At 35.8% G+C, this 22,809-nt stretch overlaps 1 protein-coding gene across 2 annotated transcripts; it reads right to left on the bottom strand.

The window, feature by feature from the left end:
- Window positions 1-277: 277 nt before the first annotated feature.
- On the bottom strand, window positions 278-18,405 carry ube2d2 (ubiquitin-conjugating enzyme E2D 2 (UBC4/5 homolog, yeast)). 2 transcript variants are annotated; one of them, XM_024282937.2, is made up of 7 exons: window positions 18,122-18,405; window positions 16,392-16,455; window positions 4,605-4,636; window positions 3,339-3,416; window positions 3,111-3,216; window positions 2,941-3,034; window positions 278-1,511 (listed from the first exon to the last, which is right to left on the bottom strand). In XM_024282937.2, exons 1-7 carry the CDS (start codon window positions 18,143-18,145, stop codon window positions 1,466-1,468), a joined length of 444 nt encoding a protein of 147 aa, XP_024138705.1. In that variant the 5' UTR covers window positions 18,146-18,405; the 3' UTR covers window positions 278-1,465. The 2 variants fall into 2 exon arrangements, with proteins under 2 accessions (XP_024138705.1, XP_024138706.1); XM_024282938.2 differs by lacking the exon at window positions 18,122-18,405 and adding an exon at window positions 17,101-17,124.
- Window positions 18,406-22,809: the final 4,404 nt, after the last annotated feature.

The raw sequence follows: 22,809 nt of genomic DNA, 5'->3' as shown, positions 1-22,809 counted from the left end.
TTAATTCAAAAACATTTCAACTCCAGTTACTAATTCACTAAAACCTGTAGTGAAAAAATACACTTGCAATAATTCATTCATGTTGAACTAAAATTCCATGAAAGTCTTTTATTCATGACAAACAGTAACATGATGCTCATGTATTTTTTAGCACAGGGTAATTAATGTCTGGATAAGATCAGCTTTCTGCAGATGTTTTCGCACGTATGCGATATTGCTTTGATCGACGCGTTGTCGCCTGCTGTAAATCCTGGCCAACAAGGAATCAGCACAAGTGCACGGTTTTTATTACACAGTTTAATCAACACACAAAGCTCAACGAGCCTCTCAGGTAATTCAATATACAGAGGTTTTTGTGCAAGAAGAGTGTGTTTCTCCTCGCACCCAGAGCCCAAGCCAGTCCCATAGCCATTTAAGATGTTAGCCGCTAAATTTGAGATTTCGCAAAAGGAGAAAAAAATAAAAACCAAGTGAAAAGAAATAAGCAACCTAAAGAGTTATGGGGTAAGGAAATAAAAACACAGGTTAAACTAAGAAAAAAAATAAATTGCTTAAATACCTGGTCTCCACCACCTTAAGAAGAAAGAAAAGGTGGTGCTGATGACATGGGGTTACAGTTGTTCATGCATTTGTGTGTGCGCATGTGTGCATAAGGGGGTCCACTTGGGCGAGATGATATAGTATGACAATGGGGGGATGAAGATAAATTCAAGTCCTTTCATAGAATCCAACAGAAGAGCAGAACAGGCTATGTGCATTTTATCATCTGACACCACCCACAATGACTCCTGATTTTTTTTTTCATTTTTTATTATAAAATACAGAGTGCCCTTTGACTCACGCGCTAAAACTGCTTTCTTGAATCGTCACCTCTACGTATGGAGAATATCGGGACAGCGGAAACAAGAAAGGGTGCGGTGTAAAAATCCCTCCATCTAATGTTCCCCTTTCTCTTGGAAACAAAACAGGAAATAAAAAAAGGTCCCCACATAAGCTGACATGTGGCCAAAGGAATGCTTTTAGTGACGGTGGGTGAGGATGAAGAGGGAGGAAGAATAACTGGAAACGCAGCTCAACCTACATGGTGACAAACTAAACTGAATTCAAAAGTCAGGACGTGGAGTCAGAGGACAAATTCAGCCGTTGCGTGTTTTTGTTTCTCATGTTTGGTATACGATACGTACACTGAGGAGGGGGTGGGCAGGTGAGCTGAGAGGCGGGGAAGACAGTCAAACGGATGGGGAACTATAGGGGGGTGGAGGACAAAGGGGAGGTGGGGTGGAGGGAGTTTTACAGGAACTCTGATGAAGGGGGTGGGCGTGGCTCAAAGAAAGCACTCCAATGGAAACCAACAAGTTTTAAACTTTTCATTTGTTTGTATGGTTTTGTGTTTGTTTTCTCTTTACATCTGAAGCTCCCCTAGCCTTATGTCGTAGAGGTGGTTGGCAATGCTTCTACCGCAGCACTACATTGCATACTTTTGTGTCCATTCCCGAGCTATTTTGTTGTACCTGTGGAGACACAGAAGAAGGAAAATTAAAATTAACAAAAAAAAGATGCAGGAAAAACATCAAAGTTCACAGCAAGAGTTGATGTGAAGGCACAAAAAAAAGATGGCAACTTAATCCACGAACTTTAGTTTGCTTTATGCTGATGTACCGATGACAGTGATGGAGAAAGAACAACACAAACATGAATCAGGATCAAAGAGGAGCGCAGGTGTTTCTTACAGTTCTCTTGAGGCTTGTGCGGGCTCCTTAAACTACAGTCACATATCCCAAAATGCCACAGGGCAACAACCGAAATGGAAGTTTTTCAGCGAATAAAGCTGGAGGCCGCAGAGGTTTTAAGAATAAGTTTAAATTTTACGGTAAACAGAGGATTTTTCTCTTCAAGTCAAATAATGGCCAGAGGCCACCCGAGCACATTTTGGGGTCGGGGTTCAGAGACAGGTGGAAATGACGAATGATCAAACTGCTCGGCGTTAGCAGCTTGATCACTGGCCACCAGCAGCTCTGATTGGACGACGAGTAAATGTCTCCAGACGGCAGCCATCCGTATCACATACCACCAGCACCAATGTCCCCCTTACGTGTTATATAAGCATTCGCTACGACCAGCATGACCGTAGTAAAAATATGCATGAACATTTTACTCCACGGGCTCACCAAGCACTCCATAGTATTTCTATATTTTGCAGAAGTTTGCCCATTTTTCACCCCCAGACCGTATTCACTTGTGAAAGTAGTAGTGACTAAGGCTTAATCATTCCTCATACTCTTGTTTGCTGCTGCATTGCGAGCTGTTGTTAAATGCAGGTACTTCTGCAGAAGAGAAGCTGCATCAAAACCTCAGATGAGATCAAAACGTTGAAGGAAACGCAGCAAAGTCGCCTCGTTGCTCAATGAAAGACGCAAGAACCCACAGAGGGGAAAAAAAAGAAGAATTTAAACATGTAGTCTTTTTTCTTTTTTAACTGCGTGATTCAATTAAGGGGCCAATTAGATAAACTCATTTAGCAATGCAAATTTATCATCTGTAGAGGATTTTTCTAAAATTAAATATCTACCAACCACTGCACACTACGGAAGTAATTCCTTATGGTGTCTACTGAGGACATTTGGTGCTTTTCAGATACCACATATGAAGGGAAGTGACGTTTTTGGTGGATTTAAAACAATTTTGACAGGACACATTTCTTTTCTGGTAGTCAGTAGAAATGTGAGACCTCACAAAGATTAAATTATTTTAAAAATGTAATATAAACACTTTACATGACATGAAGCCAAAATGTGTAGCTGCTTCAGGGATGTCAGAGGATGTTTACTTTTTAAATTCAGGAAGTTTTATCCCTTAGAAACATTCAGAAAATGAGGTAAAACTATGTTCATGTAGCACAATGTAAGATCTATAAAAAAAAAAGATGTAAAGATTACATACTTTTCCCTGTCAGTCTTGTAGATGCGGGCGATCTCGGGTACTAAGGGGTCGTCCGGGTTCGGGTCACACAGCAGGGAGCAGATAGACAGAAGAACTGCAACACAGCGCAGACAGATGTAGAGTTACTGCAGCCGACGCAGGAAATGCAGCTCCGCTGGATTGCGACTCACCTTTGGAGATGGTGAGAGCTGGAGACCACTGTGATCGCAGGATGTCAAGACAGATGCTGCCGTTGCTGTTGATATTTGGGTGGTAGATTCTTGTGGTGAACGCGACCTGAAACCAGAGGAGAGTGAAAACGGGGAACAGGAAGCTGCAGGGGGTAAACATCAACAGGCAAATCATCTGCATGGATCCATGCTTGATTACCCATCATGCCTGTGAGTTTCCTGGCTTACCTTTGGCGGTTTGAAAGGGTAGTCTGTGGGGAAGTGAATGGTCAAGAAGAAAACCCCGCTCTGGTAAGGACTGTCATTCTAATGCAGGGAGGGGGAGACAACAACAAGCCTGTTTGATCAACTCTGATAAATGCATAAAAAACAAACAACAAAGAGCAAATCTGTTTGAAAAGGGCTGTAACAAGTTTCCAATACTTTGACATTTGCGATCTGTTCCTAAAAATTCAATTGCTGATTTGTGATCTTTATAAATATAGTAGTGTATAGTAAAATACAGTTCAGCCACTGTAATTATTGCTATAAAATGCTAAATAATGTTAGATTTTGAGCATATAAACCAAATAAACTGAGTGTACTACTGTCACTGGAAGTAAACAAATCTTCAAAGTAAAGTTCTCATTTTCAAAGTAAAAGTATCAAGTGTTTTTTTGTAGAGTAAAAAACTAAAGAACTTAGAGATCAGTTAACTGAAATTGGAAATGAAAAAAAAGCTTTTGCTTTAAATATATCTGACAATTTAACAGTATTAAAAAAATACTGTAATTAGATTATGTGACGTTATATGACTGCTAGCATGGCAGAGAAGTTGTACTGGAATGCATCTGTAAGATGCTTATCCAAGTGTGGATTTTTTTTAATTTTTGTATTTTCACTTTAGATGTGAAAACACCTCTGCTGAAAATACTGTTGTCAGTTTAAATTAAAGTTAATATTTTCTTGTTGTTACATTTTGATTGAGGTGTTGCTGTGTCTTCAATTCTTATCTTCTTGTCACTTTTACTGTAATTAGCAAAACTTTGAAAATGGAAAAACTGCGTAAAACAGCTTCAGGATTTGTTGTTAAATGGTCTAAAATAACAATAATGTTTATGTTTTGTTTACCATTGAAGTTAACCAGGAAGTTAAATAAAAAACTTGAGTTTGACGTTGTTCAAAGTGATAAATATCTTTTCTTTGTATTTTTATCTGTTTTGTCGATTCTGATCTCCTGTTCTAAATAAAGGTATACATGATGGTGATACGTCCAGTAAAAAGACAAACGGCAACAATTCAAGCATAATATAATAAATATTAAGAATTGTGGTTTGATCCGAGAATCAATCTTGATTTTTGAATCGCCACCTAAGTAATTATCAACAGCCCTATGTCGTAAAAAGACACTAAAAAGCGGACATTTCCTGAAAGGGTTCAAACAGAAAGTCTTGCAAAGTTGGAATTGCGAAACCAAAACATTTATCACATAAACATAGTCATGTGAGTACTTACAGGTCCCATTATTGTGGCTTGCCAGTGAAACACTGAAAAAAGCAAAACAAGAGAAATGGGTGAGAAACCAGGAAGACGACGAGAAACAACTGAATAAATATGATTGAACTGTGGGTTTCTGCAGAAGATCTTCCAGAAGGTGAATCTCAAAAATATTTCGTTAAAAATTCTTACACATTCAAACTTAATTATTATAGGTGGAGATTTCAGTTACATTCCTACCACAAAGTGATTTCACTGCTATTATACAACGTAAATATTACATATTCTATTGATGTAGATCGCTCTTGGGTCCATGAAAAACAAACAAAAAACTTTAATCTAATAGCCAGATTTTTGAGAAGACACCACGAGAGTCTGCTCTGCTGTGTTTTATTTTCATTTTTATCAGTGTTTTTATCATCTTAAGGTTTAAGTTGTTTTGAATGCTTTGAGTATTAATGTGTGGCGCCTTGTTTGACTGCTGTCATGTTAATGTGAATTGATTTTCATATAAATATTGATTTAAACCAAACCTATTCTCACACTATAAAACTTCCAGAAAAAACTTATTTGACTCAAAAGGAAAAACAGCTTGAAGAACAAGAGCAGTTCATCTGACAATTTGATATCTTTACCGCTTTGAATAATTCAAATTAAATAGATAAGGTCAGAAGAGCAACTGAAGCATGATCTTAAAAAAACAAAAACAAAACTCCACCATAATTCTGGTGGAACCACTTCAACACGTCACAGCCTCCTGCAGAGCTCAGAGAACAAACTGTCAGATTGAGAAAATACAAAACACAGCAACATTATTCCTGGGATGACGAGCAGCCGCGCTTCATTGTGGTGTGGTTAGCCTGATCTGGATGGCAGGAAATATCACGCACAGATACATCTTTACCACAGACTTTTTCCCTTAACGCTCTTCTTGATTTTTTAAAAATGTACGAGACAGTCAGGATAGAATCATAGAAACATGAAAAAATATTTAACCGACCGCAACTAGAATAATGTTTAGCTTTAGAATGGTTTTATTCATTCATATTTTTGTTCCTATGAAAAGAGCAGGTGTGGTGTCACTCAGGGGAATCGAATCCTTTCAACGTAAAGGTCAGCTGCTGGTGAATTCTTAGGTCAATGATGGTGATTGACGTGGAAACACTTGAGCCAAAAGTCTAAGAGCTGCTAAAGTTTATAAAAATTAATAATTTTTTACTAAAGTCACGTCAGATATTCATGTGAACATCAGAGCTGATGAAAGTCTTTCATTTAAAACTGATTCATGATGACAGGGAATTCCCTCAAGGTCTCCTCACCGTCTTCAGATGTTAAAAGGTATCAATAAAGTTGTTTTAAAAGTGTGTAACAGATAAAGAAACACGAAGATAAAAACAGAAGGATAAAGCTTTAGCATTTGATTAAATAACACAATTTCAGAAGAACAAAAACATTTGATAAACCTTATTTGTAAGTCGATTTTGATAAAAACAAAAAGACATCTGTTTTTTTCTTTAAATATTATTGTTGAATTTTCATTTGCAGGCGACAGAAACCAAAAAGGTTTTGAGGCTATCGAGTTCACCAACAGCTGAGACAAGTCTGTTCTAACAATGAATATTTTTAAATCCCACAGCCACCAAAACACTTGGCAAAAAAAAAGTGTGATAATTCTTCTCTACATTTTCCAGCTACAAATGGCAAAAACATTAAAGTCATAGCAACCGAAAGGGTGGAATTGTTCTATTAGAACTTTCAAGTGTCTCAATGATGAGGTCATCAGATTGCTCCTCCTGACTGAAGAACACCCTCATGGTCAAGGAGTTTAGCTGCACTCTAATCTTTTCTTTGTTATTGTGAGGCTTATGTTTTATTGATGTTTTTTAAGACAGTAGGAGTCACACGGGGCTTTGTAAAGTTTTTAAACTTTGATTAATAAAGCAACAAACTGTTAGAACACCGGGATCATGAGGGGTTTTTTTTTGGGGATGGCACCATTGACTGTATATGAGAATTGGACTTATTGGCCCCCCTCCCTGGTGCTCCAAACAGGAAGTACCCATTGGCTCCAAGAAGCCAAACTGCCATAGACTTCTATTGAGAAATAAACAGCTATTATAAATGATTATATTTGTCAGAAAAAACATTCTTGCTTGGGCATCTCACTTAACATGTTCTAGATAATCCTAATAATTTTTTCATATTTTTTTTTTTAGTGCAAGTTATTCAAGTTATAAACTGACCAATCAGATGCCTCAATAAAAGTATGCGGTCTCACCTTCAACGCCTAAAATGTTTGAGGAAAACAAAATGCAAGATTGAATTCAAAGATGAAAGCAGGAATGATGTGAAGACATTACAAAAAAAGATGGAAACTTTACCAACAAACAATATTTGTTCATGCTTTATGTAATGTAGCCCACTTTTTAATTGGGAGGGCATGGACTTCCAACATGGTGGCATCCGTACCGCACAAAAAGTCACTTTCTATGGGTGATGTCATACTCCGTCCAGTTCTCCACCTTTAATTTTCTCTGTGCTGAGCTCCTGTAACTTTATTACACAAACATTAATGAATGTCAGAGTTACAAACTTGGTTTCTCATGTCAAGATGCAATAATTATGAACAGAAATTTGCATCTTTGCTGAAAGCAAAAAGATAAAAACAGCAAGTTGGATCACCCAAATAACTGAACCCATAACTTAAGAGCTAAAAGATTCACAAAACCACAACCAAAAACTCTGATCTAGCTACACCTCTGTCCATGTCCTTTTTTGATTCACTTTTGTTTAATAGCAGAACCTGCCATCAGTTAATCAATGTTGCTCAACAACATGGATTCCAAGCTGCACAAAAATTCCAGTGTCTAAACCAGATAGTTTCTTGCTGAAAACAGAGCAGACACAGTATGATGGAAATGAACTCTCAGCAACTAGAGGAGCTCAGCAGGTGAGAGTTCCAACAGAGCATTACAGCCATTAAAGCTCTCAATAACTGGACCAGACCGACGTGCTGTGGCTGACTCCTACATTAGTGCACATGCCTCTTTATTTCCTTCTATACATTACAAAATAAATACAGTGGAGTACCATCTCTATATTGCACTTCACCTTTTGCAGTTTTGCAGATTTTTTGGTGCAATTTTGCATGCCATTTTTCAATTGGACATTGTGTTCTGCGTCCTGATTGGTCATAGATGATTGTCAATTAATCTCCTCTGTGTCGTGTCTCCTCTACGAGTCGATCAAGAGCTGATCTTTGTTTTCGATTTGTGATACTGGACTTATTTTTCTGTGAAGATTTGAACTTTGTGAATTTAAACAAAAGAGAAAAGTGTGACAATGGGATGGAGAAAAGTGTAATAAGTGTTTAGTGAGAGGTTTTACAACCTTAAAACATCTATGATTGTAAATAAATAAAGATAACTTGGATTCTGTCTATTGCTGGTTATTTTTTTAAGAATGTAACCACCATGACAAAATCAGGGAACACTATTCAAGAGCAGTAACTTCATTCTTAGTTTAGCTTACTGTATTTATTTATAAAACAACAGATAAATCAATACCCTCATTGATCCTTTTTCAGTCAAGGGTCATTTGTCAGAACTTAAGAAAATGGCACATTTGAAAAAGAGATGAGGAGAAGCTGTAGCTTATTACAGCTTACTCCTTAACACCCGTTTAATTTTAACACAAAAAATAATAAAGATTCACTGCTGGTGATTTATATAGCCATTGACTTCATTATAAAGTCAAGAAATTGAGTTAAATAACAAAAATTAATAGAGACAAATACACTTTTCATATCAATTTGAAAGAGGTGCTCAACGTTTGTGTCAGAAAAGCAGGTGCATTAAATACAATGTCAGACTAAAGCTACTTCCTGAAGTAATGTTGTGCATTTCTTATGCAAACCAGGTGAAGATCTACAGGAAACCTTTTACCACTGACTTTAAAACCAAGGTTACTTTATAAAATATTAAAGTGGTTATATTTTTAATGAACGTAATAATTATTTTCTGCACTTTTACACAAATTAAGTCTTTGAAAGGATGATTTCATTGACTCTTTTTACTCTATGTTAAAAATCACAGACCAAACTCAACTTTTTAAGCAGAACAACTAGTAGAATCAGTGATTAACAAACACTTTTAGCCCCTCAAAATCTCCAGGAAAAGATTAGGAAATTTAAGAAAATTAGTTCAGGAACCTTTTTTTTATTTTTAGTCGTGGGTTTGTATTTGAAAAGATCTTGCCCCGAGTGCAACGACTTTAGTGTTAACACTATATCCTCGTACCTGCATTCCCTGTTACGTCTGCCATCAACACACAGCGGTGAAACCCTGGAGAACCAGCTTTTTAAAGTATGCCGTGAACTTCAACACAAACTCAACTGAGGAGATAAACGTTAAGCAATGAAAATGCAACACATTTTAGGCTTGTTTCATGTGGGAAGCAGGCAGTTGGTCCTGACAAAATACCTGTGCAGGTACAGCAGTGATGATTGCAGAGCTGGACTGTTTAACAAGATGTTGGAGTGAAATGTTGCTACAGGAATGGAGAAGAAGAGTTCGGGTGATGCTCAGAGTTGTTGAAACTGCAGAAGAATAAAGCTGATGAGTCACACAATGAAGTTATGGGAAGAGTCGTGGAAGCTAGGCTGAGGTCAGAAGTGAACATTTACGAGCAACAGTATGGTTTCTTTCCAAGAAAGAGCTTCACAGAAGCAACTTTTGCTTTGAAGATGTTACAGGAGAAGACCCAAGAGGGTCAGAAGGAGCTGCATTGTGTCTTTGTAGTTTGCATATCGAGTTTGTCTTAGCAAGTCTGGAGTAACAGAAGATGATCAAGAGTTGTTCAGGACATGTTTGAGAGCTGGAAGACAGTGGTGAGCTGTAGCAAAGGAGGAAGTGGAACTGCACCAATGATCAGCTTTGATCTCTTCGTTTGCTGTGGTGATTGACAGACTGACAGAAGAGGTTAGACGTGAAACTCTGTGGACCATGATGTTTGCAGATAACATTGTGATCTGTAGTGAGAGAAGGGAGCAGGTGGAGAAACAGAGAGGTGGAGGTTTGCTCAGGAAAGGAAAGAAATGAAGGTCAGAAGCAGCAAGACAGTCTCTGTGTGTAAATGAGAGGAACGGTGAGGTTTACAGGGAGCAGAGGTGAAGATGCTGGAGGACTTCAAGCTTTTAGAGTTAAGTCTGGAGAAAGAGATGAAGAGGCGGTGCAAGAAGGTTGGAAAGGAGGAAGGTTCTGGTGACGAAAGTGTCAGAAAGATTGAAGGGAAATATGCAGAAGACTGTGGTGAGAGCAGCCATGTTGTTGGTTTGAGAACGAAACAGGAGGCAAAGCTGAAGGTTTTAGAGAAGATGATGCCGAGGTTCTCTTTAGGAGTGAATGAATTCACAGGAACAGGTCATGGTAAATGTTTTGAAGACAAACGCAGGGAAGCAGATTAAGACGTTTGGACAAACTAAGGAGAGGAAGAGTGACGATGTTGGTAAAAGGATGCCGAAGATGGAAAAACCAGGAAAGAGGCCTAGAGGACGACCAAAGAGTGGATAAAATGGAGGGGGTCACAAAAGTGGTTGGTGAGTGTGAGAAGGCTGCAGAGGATAGGATTAGATAAAGTAGCAGCCAGAAAGCAAATTAGAAAACGTCTTTACTTATCTTTAAGCAATAATAGAAAGATGCATACAAGTGGGATCTCATCCATGTGATCAGTCTCTCCTTCATTCTGGTTGAACCAAAGCCTTCAATACCATTAGACAGCAAACATTCACTAAAGGTAAAAGTTGGGTTAAGTAGATACAAATATCGACATTCACAAAAAAGTTTTAGTTCTTCTTCTAATTTTTTGTTTGCTTTTTAAAAACTGTTAACCAAAAACAACCAGCCAAAAATCCACCAAAATTCATGTGCAACAACTTGCACAGATCTAAGGCTTCAAAGATGAAATGTTGGCGTGGGTGTTGATCCCCGGAGGAACCCAGGTGTTACAGCCCTGATAACCATCAGGCAGCGTCAGTGTTGCTAATCCTCGATGTGTTTACGTAAACCTCTGCAGCCTGCTGGGTTCGTTATTTGCATGAATATATTTGAAAAGTAGGAAAATGTGTTTGGATGAAACACGGTTTTGTTTGTCCACCTTGACCCATCAATTGCACCTCAATAACACCGGTCATGTGAACGCTCAACAGCTCTTGGAGTAAAGGGCAGTGGACACTTAGGAACGAGTATTGCCGGGCTGCAGGGTTGCTAGTTTTCCGGTAACAACAACCTTGTGTTGACCTTTGAGCAAGGGACTGTTTCAGGTAAACTCGCAGATAAAGGTAATATTCTTAAGAATATAGAATAAAATTTGGCTTTTCAACTCCAGTTCCACCATAAGGGGTTGCCACCGATACGAGAAACAGGCTGAACTCAACTATTAGTAGTTTTAGTCATGTATTTAGTGCTAAGGAATGGTAAAAGCCAGTCAGTTGTAAGGTAATTTTTTGGGAAAGAACCATTCCAGGCTCTTCCAACAGCCAGTTTACAAAGCTACACTCCAGTGGTGTTTACACCTTCTTGGTGGAACACCCTTGACTTTCCACCACCCAGGAAGTACAGTGTACAACAGCACACCCAATGCTAATAATAGTTATTGGAGGAATGTGGGCAGGGCTGTTATGAACCAAACATTTGTTTGGCAAATAAATTACAATAAAATGCAAATAAATCTTGATGTTGTTCATCTTACTGTTTAAATTCAACCACACTTACTGTTTACGGGAAGTTGGAATCATGGAATCTGAAACATTATTATTAACAAATAACTGATGGGTTCCTTAAAAACTCAACATGTTTTACCTACATCGGGTTTCCTGTTCACCTCAGGAACCCCAGATCTCAAATTCAAAACATCCTGATCCCACAAAGGATGGACCTTGGTTCTAAAAACCAAGCAGCAGCTTTCTACCCTCTTCAGGTGTCCTGTTTGGACTGTCTTGACAGGAAACAACGAATATCTATAACTTTTAAGTTTATCGTATTTATTTTTTCAAGCTGAAATTTGAAGTCATACTCGAGAAAACAACAGTAAAGTGGTTCCTTGTTTGTTGTGGGAGTATTTAAAAAATAATAATAACCTGCATATGTGAAATCTGCAAAGCAATCATTTTTATTTTTACAATAATTATGGATGTTTTGAAGCGATGAGTGAGGAGTACAGGGACGTGAACATTTTCACATTTTTCTCTATTGTTTAAACTCTCAAAGCTCAAACCTTTGTAGATATAAAAATAAGGATCTAATCGCAATCAAAGATTTATGTAAATTTGTCAAACAAAACACATTCTATTCAGGAGACAGCACGGAGGAGATTGATTGACAATGTTCAATAGCCAACCAGGACAGAGAACAAAATAAATCATGCAAAAGAGCACTAACATTAAAACTACCAAACAGTGAACCGTGGTATAAGAAGAAAACGCTGTATGGCACCTAACCCCAAATCAACTAACCCTTTAAAGGTATAGAAAACCATCAGACTTTGTGGATTGAGTTTTAATTCAAAGAGAGAACACAGTTCGATGATGGTTCACAGATGAACACATCAGACCAGAGTCCACTGATCTGTGCTCTGGCCTACTTCTGCAGGAGGAAGTCCAGGTGGATTTTGATCTGAAGTCATTTTGCTGCAACTATAACCATGAACTCAGCATATCCGCCCAATTTTTCAAGACATAAGGTGTTTAGGTGGAACTTCACAGGAGGGTTGTGATATATATTTAAAAAAAAAAAAAAAAAAAGCACTGACAACAAATGAGATTTTTTCTATTATCCAATGCAACTTAACCCATAAGATCCAACCTACAATTTTCTTCTGGGTTTTTTTGAAGTTAATTAGACTCTTTTTGTTTATTTTGGTAGCAGCAATTAGCAGCCAAAAAATTTGAAACAAGATCATTCGTAATTTATGTATACATATACATATATATATATATATATATATATATATATATATATACACCCACACACACACACACACACAACAGTGGCCAAATTTGACCCTGTTTTTTCAGGGTCAAAAACAGCTAAAGCTGGATGTAGGTGAAGAATATGAAAGAATCTAATGTCAGCGTAAGTGAATACACACGCAGTGACGGCTTTAAATTATAGAGTATAACTAATGTTTACATTATCTAACGTATCGAGTTACAAACCAACAACTTGCCTCATAACCTGTTCAGGTGAGAAGATGACAGGCCTCCACGCTCCACCCAGGATTGTGTTTATTATGACAACTCTTAGACTTAGGGCTGGGCGATATGGGAATTTTCATATTGCGATATCGCTTTTTTCATTTTGTGCGATAACGATATTAAAAACGATATCAATCAAATAATCAAATAATCAAAGTAATCTTTATTGCAGAGATTTACGACTTCAGATTTTTACACCTTAACTTTGCCCCCCCCCATTAAATCTTAGTTAGTTATAATTAAACTTTCATTATTTTTTGTATTAACTGTAGTATTGAAACTAACTGTGAGGAACATTTAAATATTTCTAATAAATGCTGTACATAGACATAATGTACACAACAGTTAAACCATAACGGTGGTATGTTTTCAATAGGCTGTACAGAATTTCTGATTTATTTTAATCTGACTGCAGCACATACAAGTTCCTTTCAAATTAAAATTAAGTCTTAAAAACATTGTTCTAAAGCAGCAAATATATTGCAGTTATTTTTATATTATTTTCTAATTTCTTCTGAACATAAACTATAGGTACTGCTGTGCAGCAGAAGATAATAAAAATGTCAACTTAAAATAAACAGTTCTGCTAATAGATTTAATCATCATTTCACTCAGTCATCTGACATGTGTACATGTCGGAGGATTGATCAAACACATAAGATCTCTTTATTTAGTGTCATGTCAGGAGTGGTTAAAAACAAGTTTATTTTACTATTATTAGATCACCTCATTAAGGAATGAACATAAACGGAACAAATGTAACTAAGAAATTCATTATTGATACACAATAAAACAACAAATTATTCTAATTCGAAGCTCTATACAAAAGCTTTTGGTTAATATTTTAACAAAACCTTCAAACTCTAAACTCCACAGCCACAATCGAGTCTCCGCCCCCCTGCGCGCGGCTGTTACTAGCATGCACAGTCTCTCCTCTTTTAGCCCCGCGTGACACGTAACGCGCGGCAATAGACAGACTGTCTCCTTTTTTCTGTTTTCATGGAGGTTCTCCTCTAAATCAGGTGTTTAAACTCCTGATTTTAAAGCGTGTCTTCTCTCCCTCGCACTCTGTGGGTCTGTCGGTAACAAACAACTGCGGAGGAATAATCCGGTCGGACCGAACCATTTTCAGTTTAGAGGAGGGGGGTCCGGTGACGACGTTTCTAAAACAAAATATATAAACATCGTTACCTTGACATTAAAAATAAAAGTATTTGCGATTACATATTGGTTATTGGTTTACTGAAATAATGTTTTCTGTTGTGTCCTTTTGTCATCATTCGGGGCCTCCGTCCCCCGCCCCCCTGTCAGTCTGGGCTCCTAGAATCAGACACTCCGTAAGAAGAAGAAGAACCGCGGCTCTTCCGGGGGTTTCTCCCGTGTTATTTAACACGAAAGTTTATCGCAATAGACTCATTTCACTATCGAAAAAAAGTAATATCGCAATAACGATAATTATCGTTTTATCGCCCAGCCCTACTTAGACTCCAGCTGTTTTTCAAAATAATAGCCTTTGGGTTTTTTTATTGGAAGGATTTTATTAGTAAAAATATGAATGTGTTCATTGTTTTTCACTTTGAGTTTTGCGCTTTGTTCAGGTATTCTTAAAAAAAAAAAAAAAAAAAAACAACATTCCCGAATATATATTTTTGGGTAACTACAATGAAATTATAGAATTGTTTTGAAAAACTAATTTGACATGAGATGTGAAGAGAACAGAACAAGTCAATAAGACTATTCAAATAAACCAAGAGCTGCGTGAAGACTATTGCCATTAACAGCCAGAGTTTTGTTTTAAATCACAAGTGTATCAAAAGTCTACTAAAAAAATAAACAGAGCAAACAAGGTGAATTAAGATATGAAGAGGAAGCTTTACCACTAATATTTCACTCATAAAATGGTATTAATCGCAGGCAGTCACCTGGTTATGGACTAAGTTTAATCTCTTAAAAAAAACATGTTTTCTTCAAATGAAGACAAAACATTTGCTTACAATAAGCTGGGAAAATATGTTTGTTTAGCAGTTCTATAGGGTTAGACTCTAACACTGAATAATGGCACATTCACTGAGCTTATATATCATTTTCAGGAAGAACTATTTACTCACAAAGTCTGGTTAATGAATGTTCATCAATGCATATAACAATTGTTCACTTATTACTACTTTTATTCTTACTTTATAAGCTTTTACACCACTAAAAAAAAAGTTTTGAGAGAAAATTGTGTTTTTCCTTAAATCTATAAATCATAAATGTGGTCGCAGACTTCTGTTACCAAAACACATTCAGTGAGTGAGATTTAACCTCACTGGGACACAAAGAAAGAGAACAAAAAGGCGGAAGATCTAGCATTTCTAAAGAATCTAATATAAGAGTGCAATTTGACAAGTATGAGAGAGAAAATTCTTTTATTTTCATCAGGAATCAGCGTTTCTCTCAAGAGGAAACCCCAGCCTTTCTTTAACATGTTTACACAACAAACCTATGAACTACTTCCTTAATGAAGTGAAATGATCTAGATGCCTATCCTCAGACTTTTTCTTTTATGAATAGCATGGTATTTAGTGTGACTTCTTACTTCAAACTTGTAATAAAGAAGTAAATTTTAAAGACAAGTTGTTAAACAACAAAATGGGCTATTAATATACAATACAATGGGACAAATGTTAAAATGTCATGTAAAATTTCTATAACATTGATATTTTTACTTGATCGGTCATATTTGAAACTTGAAGACTGTTGTTAAATCATATAATTGGTTGGCAAAAATATGTTTGTTTTCTTTTGTTGTCTTTTTTAAATGTCTATTTTGTTGTATAATACTTATTTTTGCAACATTGAAGTTTCTGCTAATATTCAATAAAAAAAATATTTATTTAGGCTACAAAGATTTTAGCTTAACTTTAACCCACTTTATTGCAGGTTTGATATTATTTAAATTCTAAACTAGTTATTATAAACATAAACAATCCCCTGCTAAAGAAACACATTGCAGATTTAAACGAAGTCAATGAAGAGAGGATTAGTAAGCCTGCAGTCATTTCCCATCATCCTTTTGTTTGCACTCTTTAGCTTACAGTCGCTCACAACCCCAACATAACATTTGCAGTACAACAAAAACGGTGAGGAATATTGGAGCTATCCAGCTGTACAGTTCTGAGCCAGATGCAGCTCAGACGAGGAAAACAAAGACGTACATGGATCTATATGTCTGCAAGTGGATGCATCAGAATAGAGCAGGGAGCTAGTGGCTTGCAAATAGTTTGTACATAACAACTACAAGCTTTTTGAAACTGCATTTTTTTCTGCAACTGACTCACCATGATTTGAATAAAGAAATACTCAGTTTTAATCCTAATTTTCTTTGTTTTGAATAGTAACTAGTAATTTTATTTCATTTGAATAGGTCTTTATACCCCAATGAGCAATTTTAAAAGTTTTTATGAACACATTTTATTGGAAATAAAGATAACATTATCTCAATTGATATAGCAGATTTTTTTTTTTTTAGAGGACGGGGAAGAAACAGAATGTGAGATTTCATGGCAACTTACTGTCATCTCCTACTGGTCCTGCAGAACACTGGGCTGGTGGGTCCCGTGCCAAATCATTTAACTCCTGATGCAAAAATTAGAAGAAAAAAAGGAGGCAAAAAAAGTAATTTGGTTAAGCTCTGATGCAAATTTTTCATAATCTGAGCTGGAAAAAACAGACAAACGTTGTGTATTCTGTGTAAACCCTGCTGTATATACAACAAACCAGGGCAACAGCCTGAAAAACAAGTAAATAATGAATTCAAAAAAATCCAAACGCCTTGAGGAGTCCATTATTACCCCAAACAAATGTATAGTGATCGCTCAGACGCACATTTTAGGTGCACGGAAAGCGGCGTTCCTCTGACATAACAACGTTACTATAGCGCAGCAAAGCGTCGATTATGGCAGCGACCGCTATTATGTAACAAATATAAGCAGGTATTGTGCCCGGAGCGACCGCACGACGATCAGAACACAGCATCGATAGGTGTTTTATAATTACAGACAGCTGTTCCACGGCGGTCCTCGGTGGCATCCAGCAGCAGCAGCCGCCTGGCGCAAACATGATCGTTGGAAGCGCTACGTTAGCTTAACATGCTAACTGTCCAGGTTCGACGGGAACACCGAGATGTCAAGTGAAGGCGGACACTGTGTTCGCCTGTCAGACGCCTAAAAGCGTCGACGAACGTCAAAGGGAGAACCACACTGGAACAAAACGAGCCCTTACGTTTGATAATTCAACCGAGGAAACAGCCAAAAAATAATGACGAACGCTGTTAGCAGCTTACTATCAAAGACGACCGAGGCGCGAGGCCTGTTTGTACGACGACTTCATGCTAGCATTATCTAACGGGCTAAAATTATGGATTCCTGCCCAAACTCCATTCTTACTGTACAAAAATAAATATTTACTCAACAAAAAACAATTCCTCTCTTAAGAGTATGGCCTCTTCAAATGCAGAGTTTTACATTATAATAATATGCTAATACAAAAAATAAAAAATTAAATTAAACAAAAAAGGAAATATATATTAGCCCAAGAGGTTGATGTTTCCCTTTAAAGTTGTATCGTATTTCTAAATAATAACGTCAATGATATTGACTTGAAGTGGTTTAGGGAAAACAAAGCGTACTTCACGAATTAAGCGATAATCGCCATAAAATGAACCTAAGAAAAGCCTTGCCGCTAGCTTATTTACTTCACAGGTTTACTTCACATATCCGGTTAGGATGTTGGATCACTTTTATGAGCATTTACGTTCAAACGGAATTATATTTTATGGCGACAACAAAAGAAAAACCCCAGGACATAACAGGATCTGCTACTGTCCAGCTAACCGCAGACATACATTTTGCTAGCTTGGCAGAGCTATCGGTGTTAGCATCCACCGGGTTGATATTGAGCATCGACAGCTGACACACGACTAGCATTGTTAATGTGATACAACTAGCGCTACTTTACGCTTCAAATGGCAGCGAAATAAACATAAACATATCATGGGAGTTCAAAGAATTCGACTATGAATAGGTGACTTCGACAGAGGCTACACTGGACCATTTCTAACGGCACCAGTTAAAAAAGCGGCGCCGCTTTGGTTCTCTTTTTTGCCGTTACCAGCTCCCCACGAAACTCGGTTTCAGCGAAAACCTTAATATTTCAGAATGTTGTAACATATCCGACGAGCAGTGTTGAAATTTCACCCGCAATAAAACTACGAAATCCAGGGCCTCGTCGTTCACTTCCTTACCTTGTGAATTCTTTTCAGAGCCATTGTTGTGCTAGCGCTTGTGTCGGGGAAAACGTGCGATTAAAATGGCGATTGGTACCACTATCCGCTGCTGAATAGTACTGCTCAAGTATTCATAAAACACCGTAAAGGTATACAGAACTCACTGGTCGCTAACTAATCGAACAACCAAACAAATTTTGAGGCGAAACTGAAAGATAGAAGGGGTAGAACCGCGGTCCTTCCTCCTACTGCAGCGGCTACCAAATCACTACGGCCTTGTTCTGTCAGGAGCAACAGCAAAGACGCTTCCGATCTGGCCTTTTCAAAATAAAACGTGGACTTTTATTGTAACAAATAAATCTAAAAAATGTTTTTGATTGTTAGTTTAATATCTGATTTTTTTCTGTAAAGCATTTTGAAAATGTATATAGATAAAAACACTTTAAAGTATATTCAATAGCATGTGGGTTTTTGTTAAAGTGTCAACTAGTCCTCTGTGTCTTTCTTTATGTTTGCTTGGCCCATCAAAAAGGGCAATTCTGTTTTAAGAAAAAAGTTTTTTTTTTATTTTTGTTTAAACAAAATAAATAGCTACAATCAAATAGATAAAATCTAATCTAATATATAACTGTAATAAAACTTCCACAATATTTCCACACAAAAAACATTCTGCTAAAGGTCTTTCAAGGTGAATTTCTAAACATTTTTAGGTCCTTAAAAAATCACTGTTCTTTAAGTACAGTTCTACAAATGTTGGCCTAATTTTTTTATTACTTTACAATTAATGCAAATATTCATTAATGTGAGTAACTGCTTCCCAGTTTCATTAGAAAACAAGCAAAATAGTTATGCGTATTAACTAAAATTACTGATATGTTACTCATATTAAGTTAAGGGAATCCAACATTCCAATGAAACATATTATAATTTCATCGTCTGATACAGTCTGCATTTGCAGAGGACTATTTCTGAAATACAGAGTTTTAAGGGTTCTTCCAGAACAGGTAAAACAAAAAAATTGTTAATAGATAAAATAAACCTCTGACATAAAACCATTAGATTAAAAAAAATAGATTAGTACCCACTAGAAAATGCTGAGATAAAAAATGTCAATTTTTTTTTCTTTTTTTCATTTGACAGACTGTGTTGCTGATTATTTATATTTAGCAGTTGACATCTCAAAAGAGAATCTGCATTCTGCTCATAACCCCATTCATTTTGTTTGGTTTCACCTGCTGCATTTTTATCATCTGTAATTAACTGAGAGGTTGGTTAAAGCCTGGAGAGGGCACCGGTGCTACACAAAGACATTACCTTTTTGTGACTAGACAGTCACAAATATTAACTCCTTTTTGAATTGAAGGCAAACTCAGGACTCTAAAAAAACATTGCTTAGAGAGAACATACAAACTAAAAAGTGATAGGAACATATTAACCAGTGTTTCATGGTAACAGTTCATTCACTGCTCATTCGATTATTCTTTTCAAATGTCAATATTATTGTTGTTGTTTTGGGGCAATGAATACATTTTTGTTATTAAAATATCAGTTAATTGGTATAAAATAATTTATGTGAAGTAAAAGATAAATATATACCAATTTATGCTCTCCAACAATCTACAAATATTATTATTATTGTGTCTATAAATGGGAAATTTTTAGTTATGTAGATAAAACTTTAAATTTCAATCATAATAACAATAGAATCGTTATTTAAACCTGTTTATGAAATGTTAATTCCTTAAAATGCTTTTATTCTGAAGGCAGTAAACCCAAACCGGAAACGGTGTTTTTGGAAAGCACCTGTCACTGAGCTAACCCGCAGTGACATGCGCGCTTCCAGAGCTGTGAGTGCACGCTGGTGATGTAGAGCTGAAACTGGCATCATTGTGTTTTTTTCAGACTGCAGAACCAAAATGTCTTCCTACCTTGCAGTTTTTGTGAGGTCGCCTGATCTAAAACGGTCGGGAACCACAGTTTCTTTGATTATGTGTAAGAAAAGCAAAGGAACATAAAGAGGTAGTGTGCACACAAAAAGGAGAAGATGGGTGAACTCCACATAGGAACAATTTAATGTCCCTTCACAATAAAACACCTAAAATGTTAAGAAGGGCTGCAGAAATTATTCAGTGTTGAAGCCCAAACACATTCCTTAAATTTAGTAAAGATTTATAGAACAAAAGGTAATGGCTCAAAATATAAAGCATGAGAAACAGATGACATAAAGAAACATTTTTTTAAATAACTAAATTACAGAGGAAAACCTGAAGTGAGGTGAGATGCCTTTAGATACTGTTTGAGGACTAATTCAGTCCAAACTATTTCTAACTCTTAAAAATGAAATCCTGCTTTTAGTTGTGTTAAAAGGCATAGCATAGAGTTAATATGTCATGTCAGGTAATTTGTGTTCTTGAGAAACGCTGTAATAGAGGGAATTGATGCTGCCCCACAAAAAAAGCACTGAGATAACTGAATTTAAGCAGAAAATACGAAATGTTGGAACAAATGAAGATCTGATGTCCTTATGGTAACACTTCAGAGCAGACCCTTAGAATTGTCAGTTTGGACATCCAGACAAAATGTCAAATATCTATAGTGAAAAGGAATTTGAACTCAGTAAATGACTGGAGGAATCCACATTAAGTGTCGTATTGACAGGAAGTTTGGCAAGAAGGCATAAGAAATACAATCCAGAAACTAATGTATATAAAGATAAAAAGGGGTGGGATATTATATAAATCAACAAATCTATCACTGACCAAGTTTAATATATTAATAGATGTTCTGTTGTTTGTCTCGCTTAGTTTTATTTTGGTTTTGATTGCTTGAAATAAACTATATGTAAATCTAAATTGTTGAAAAAATGCAACATTTACACTAAATATTTAAAGTTTAAAACAAAACTGACTGCCAGTCAAACATTTAAAATGTGACAAATTGTTTTTTCCAGGTCAAGGTGGCGTTCAAAAATTTTGTTTGAAAGAAAACAAAAAGTACGTTTTTTGTCAGTAGAGTTTAAAAAAAAAAAAACAGCTAAAACTGAATTTTTGTGCTTTTTCATATTTACACAAAAAGCTGTTTTTGTAAAGAGTGAAACATGCAACAGTTTACTGATGTTTATCAGCTGAAATAACAGGTCTTCTAGAAATAACTCAGAAATTCTGAAATTTTGAAATATTTTATTTGAATAAGCAAAGAAACTGCCAATGTGGAAGAAAAAAATATTTTATAAATAAAATGTGACATAAGTGAGTTTTGTTTTTGTGTTATTGTTTCTATTTTCTAATCAATTCATTTCATTATTTCTGTGAAGAGCTTAAAAAATCTGTGTGATTTTTTTTCCTGTTTTTTACACTATCTATGCTTGAAATAAACCAGGTCAATCAATCAATCAATCAATCAATCAATCAATCAATCAATCAATCAATCAATCAATCAATCAATCAATCAATCAATCAATCAATCAAAGATATCTTATTTTAAAAATAATTTTTAGCCCCTGAGACAGGTTTTCTTAGACTAAGATTATTTTGGTTTTTATTCTAGTATGATGGAGTATTATTACCATTTTACAAGCAAAAAAAAAAAGTTTTTTAATTACAACTTTAAAGTCATAATTTTATGAGAGAAAAAAGCCATAGGTGTTAAATTACAAGAATAAAGTCGTATATTTGTGACTAAAATTTAGAGGCTAAATTTAGGACTTTTTTCTCACAAACTTACATGTCTTAAAGTTGTAAATTCATGAATTTTTAAGTCATGAATTTACAACTTTAAAAAATGTAAATTTACAAGGAAAAAATAATACATTTAACACTAAAAATGTCATAAATTTACAAGAAAAATAGTCGTATCTGTGAAATTACGAGAATAAAGTCGTATATTTATGACTTTAAAAGTCAGAGCTTACATTTTGAACTTTTTTCTGACATATTTATGTCTTAAAGTTGTGAATTTATGACTTTTTAAGTCGTAACATTAATGAGGAAAAATTCATACAGCACACAAAAAGTCCTGAATTTGCAAAAAATAGTTGTAACTGTGAAATTAAGAGAATGAAGTTGAATATTCATGAATTTAAAAGTCAGAGGCTAAATTTCTGACTTTTTTCTCATACAGTTATGTTGTAAATTTATGAGTTTTTCAGTTGTAAATCTACTACTTTAAAACATGTACATTTATGAGGAAAAATTCACATTCAGCACACAAAAAGTCATGAATTGACAAGAAAAATAGTCGTAACTGTGAAATTAACAGAATAAAGTTGGATATTTATGACTTTAAAAGTCAGAGGCTACATTTCTGACTTTTTTATCGTAAATTAACATGTTTTAAAGAAATACATTTAGGACTTAAAAATGTGTAAATCTACAACTTTAAAGCACATACATTTATGACAAAAATAATAAATTAACTAGAAAAACCACCAAAATTGTCTTTTTATCAGAGCTGTGCTTAAAGATGAAAGACGTGGAGCAACTTGTGAAGCTTTATTCATTTATTCATTCGTTCTTTTGTGGCCCAAATACTCCATTGTATTCTATATAAACAGAAAATAAGACAGTTTTTCTTGAAAACTGTTTTTTTTTTTTTAACTTTCTTATCATTCCTGGTGACTTCTTCTTCTGCCTGTAATCAGTTCAGGACCACGCTGGAGTTCCAAACCCTCATCAGGTTCAGTTTAACAGTAGATTAGTGTGCTTGTT

This window comes from Oryzias melastigma, linkage group LG10 (genome assembly GCF_002922805.2).
Source record: "Oryzias melastigma strain HK-1 linkage group LG10, ASM292280v2, whole genome shotgun sequence".
Classification (NCBI taxonomy): domain Eukaryota; kingdom Metazoa; phylum Chordata; class Actinopteri; order Beloniformes; family Adrianichthyidae; genus Oryzias; species Oryzias melastigma.
This window is presented reverse-complemented; position numbering and strand designations above follow the sequence as displayed.

Coding starts and splice junctions, on each gene's coding strand:
- ube2d2 (XM_024282937.2), bottom strand. CDS start 18,145: ATGGCTCTGAAAAGAATTCACAAG. Junction 4,637..16,391: donor AGGACCAGTAGGAGATGACA/GTAAGTTGCCAT, acceptor TGCTTTTTTCAG/TGTTTCACTGGCAAGCCACA. Junction 3,217..3,338: donor ACCCTTTCAAACCGCCAAAG/GTAAGCCAGGAA, acceptor CTCTGGTTTCAG/GTCGCGTTCACCACAAGAAT.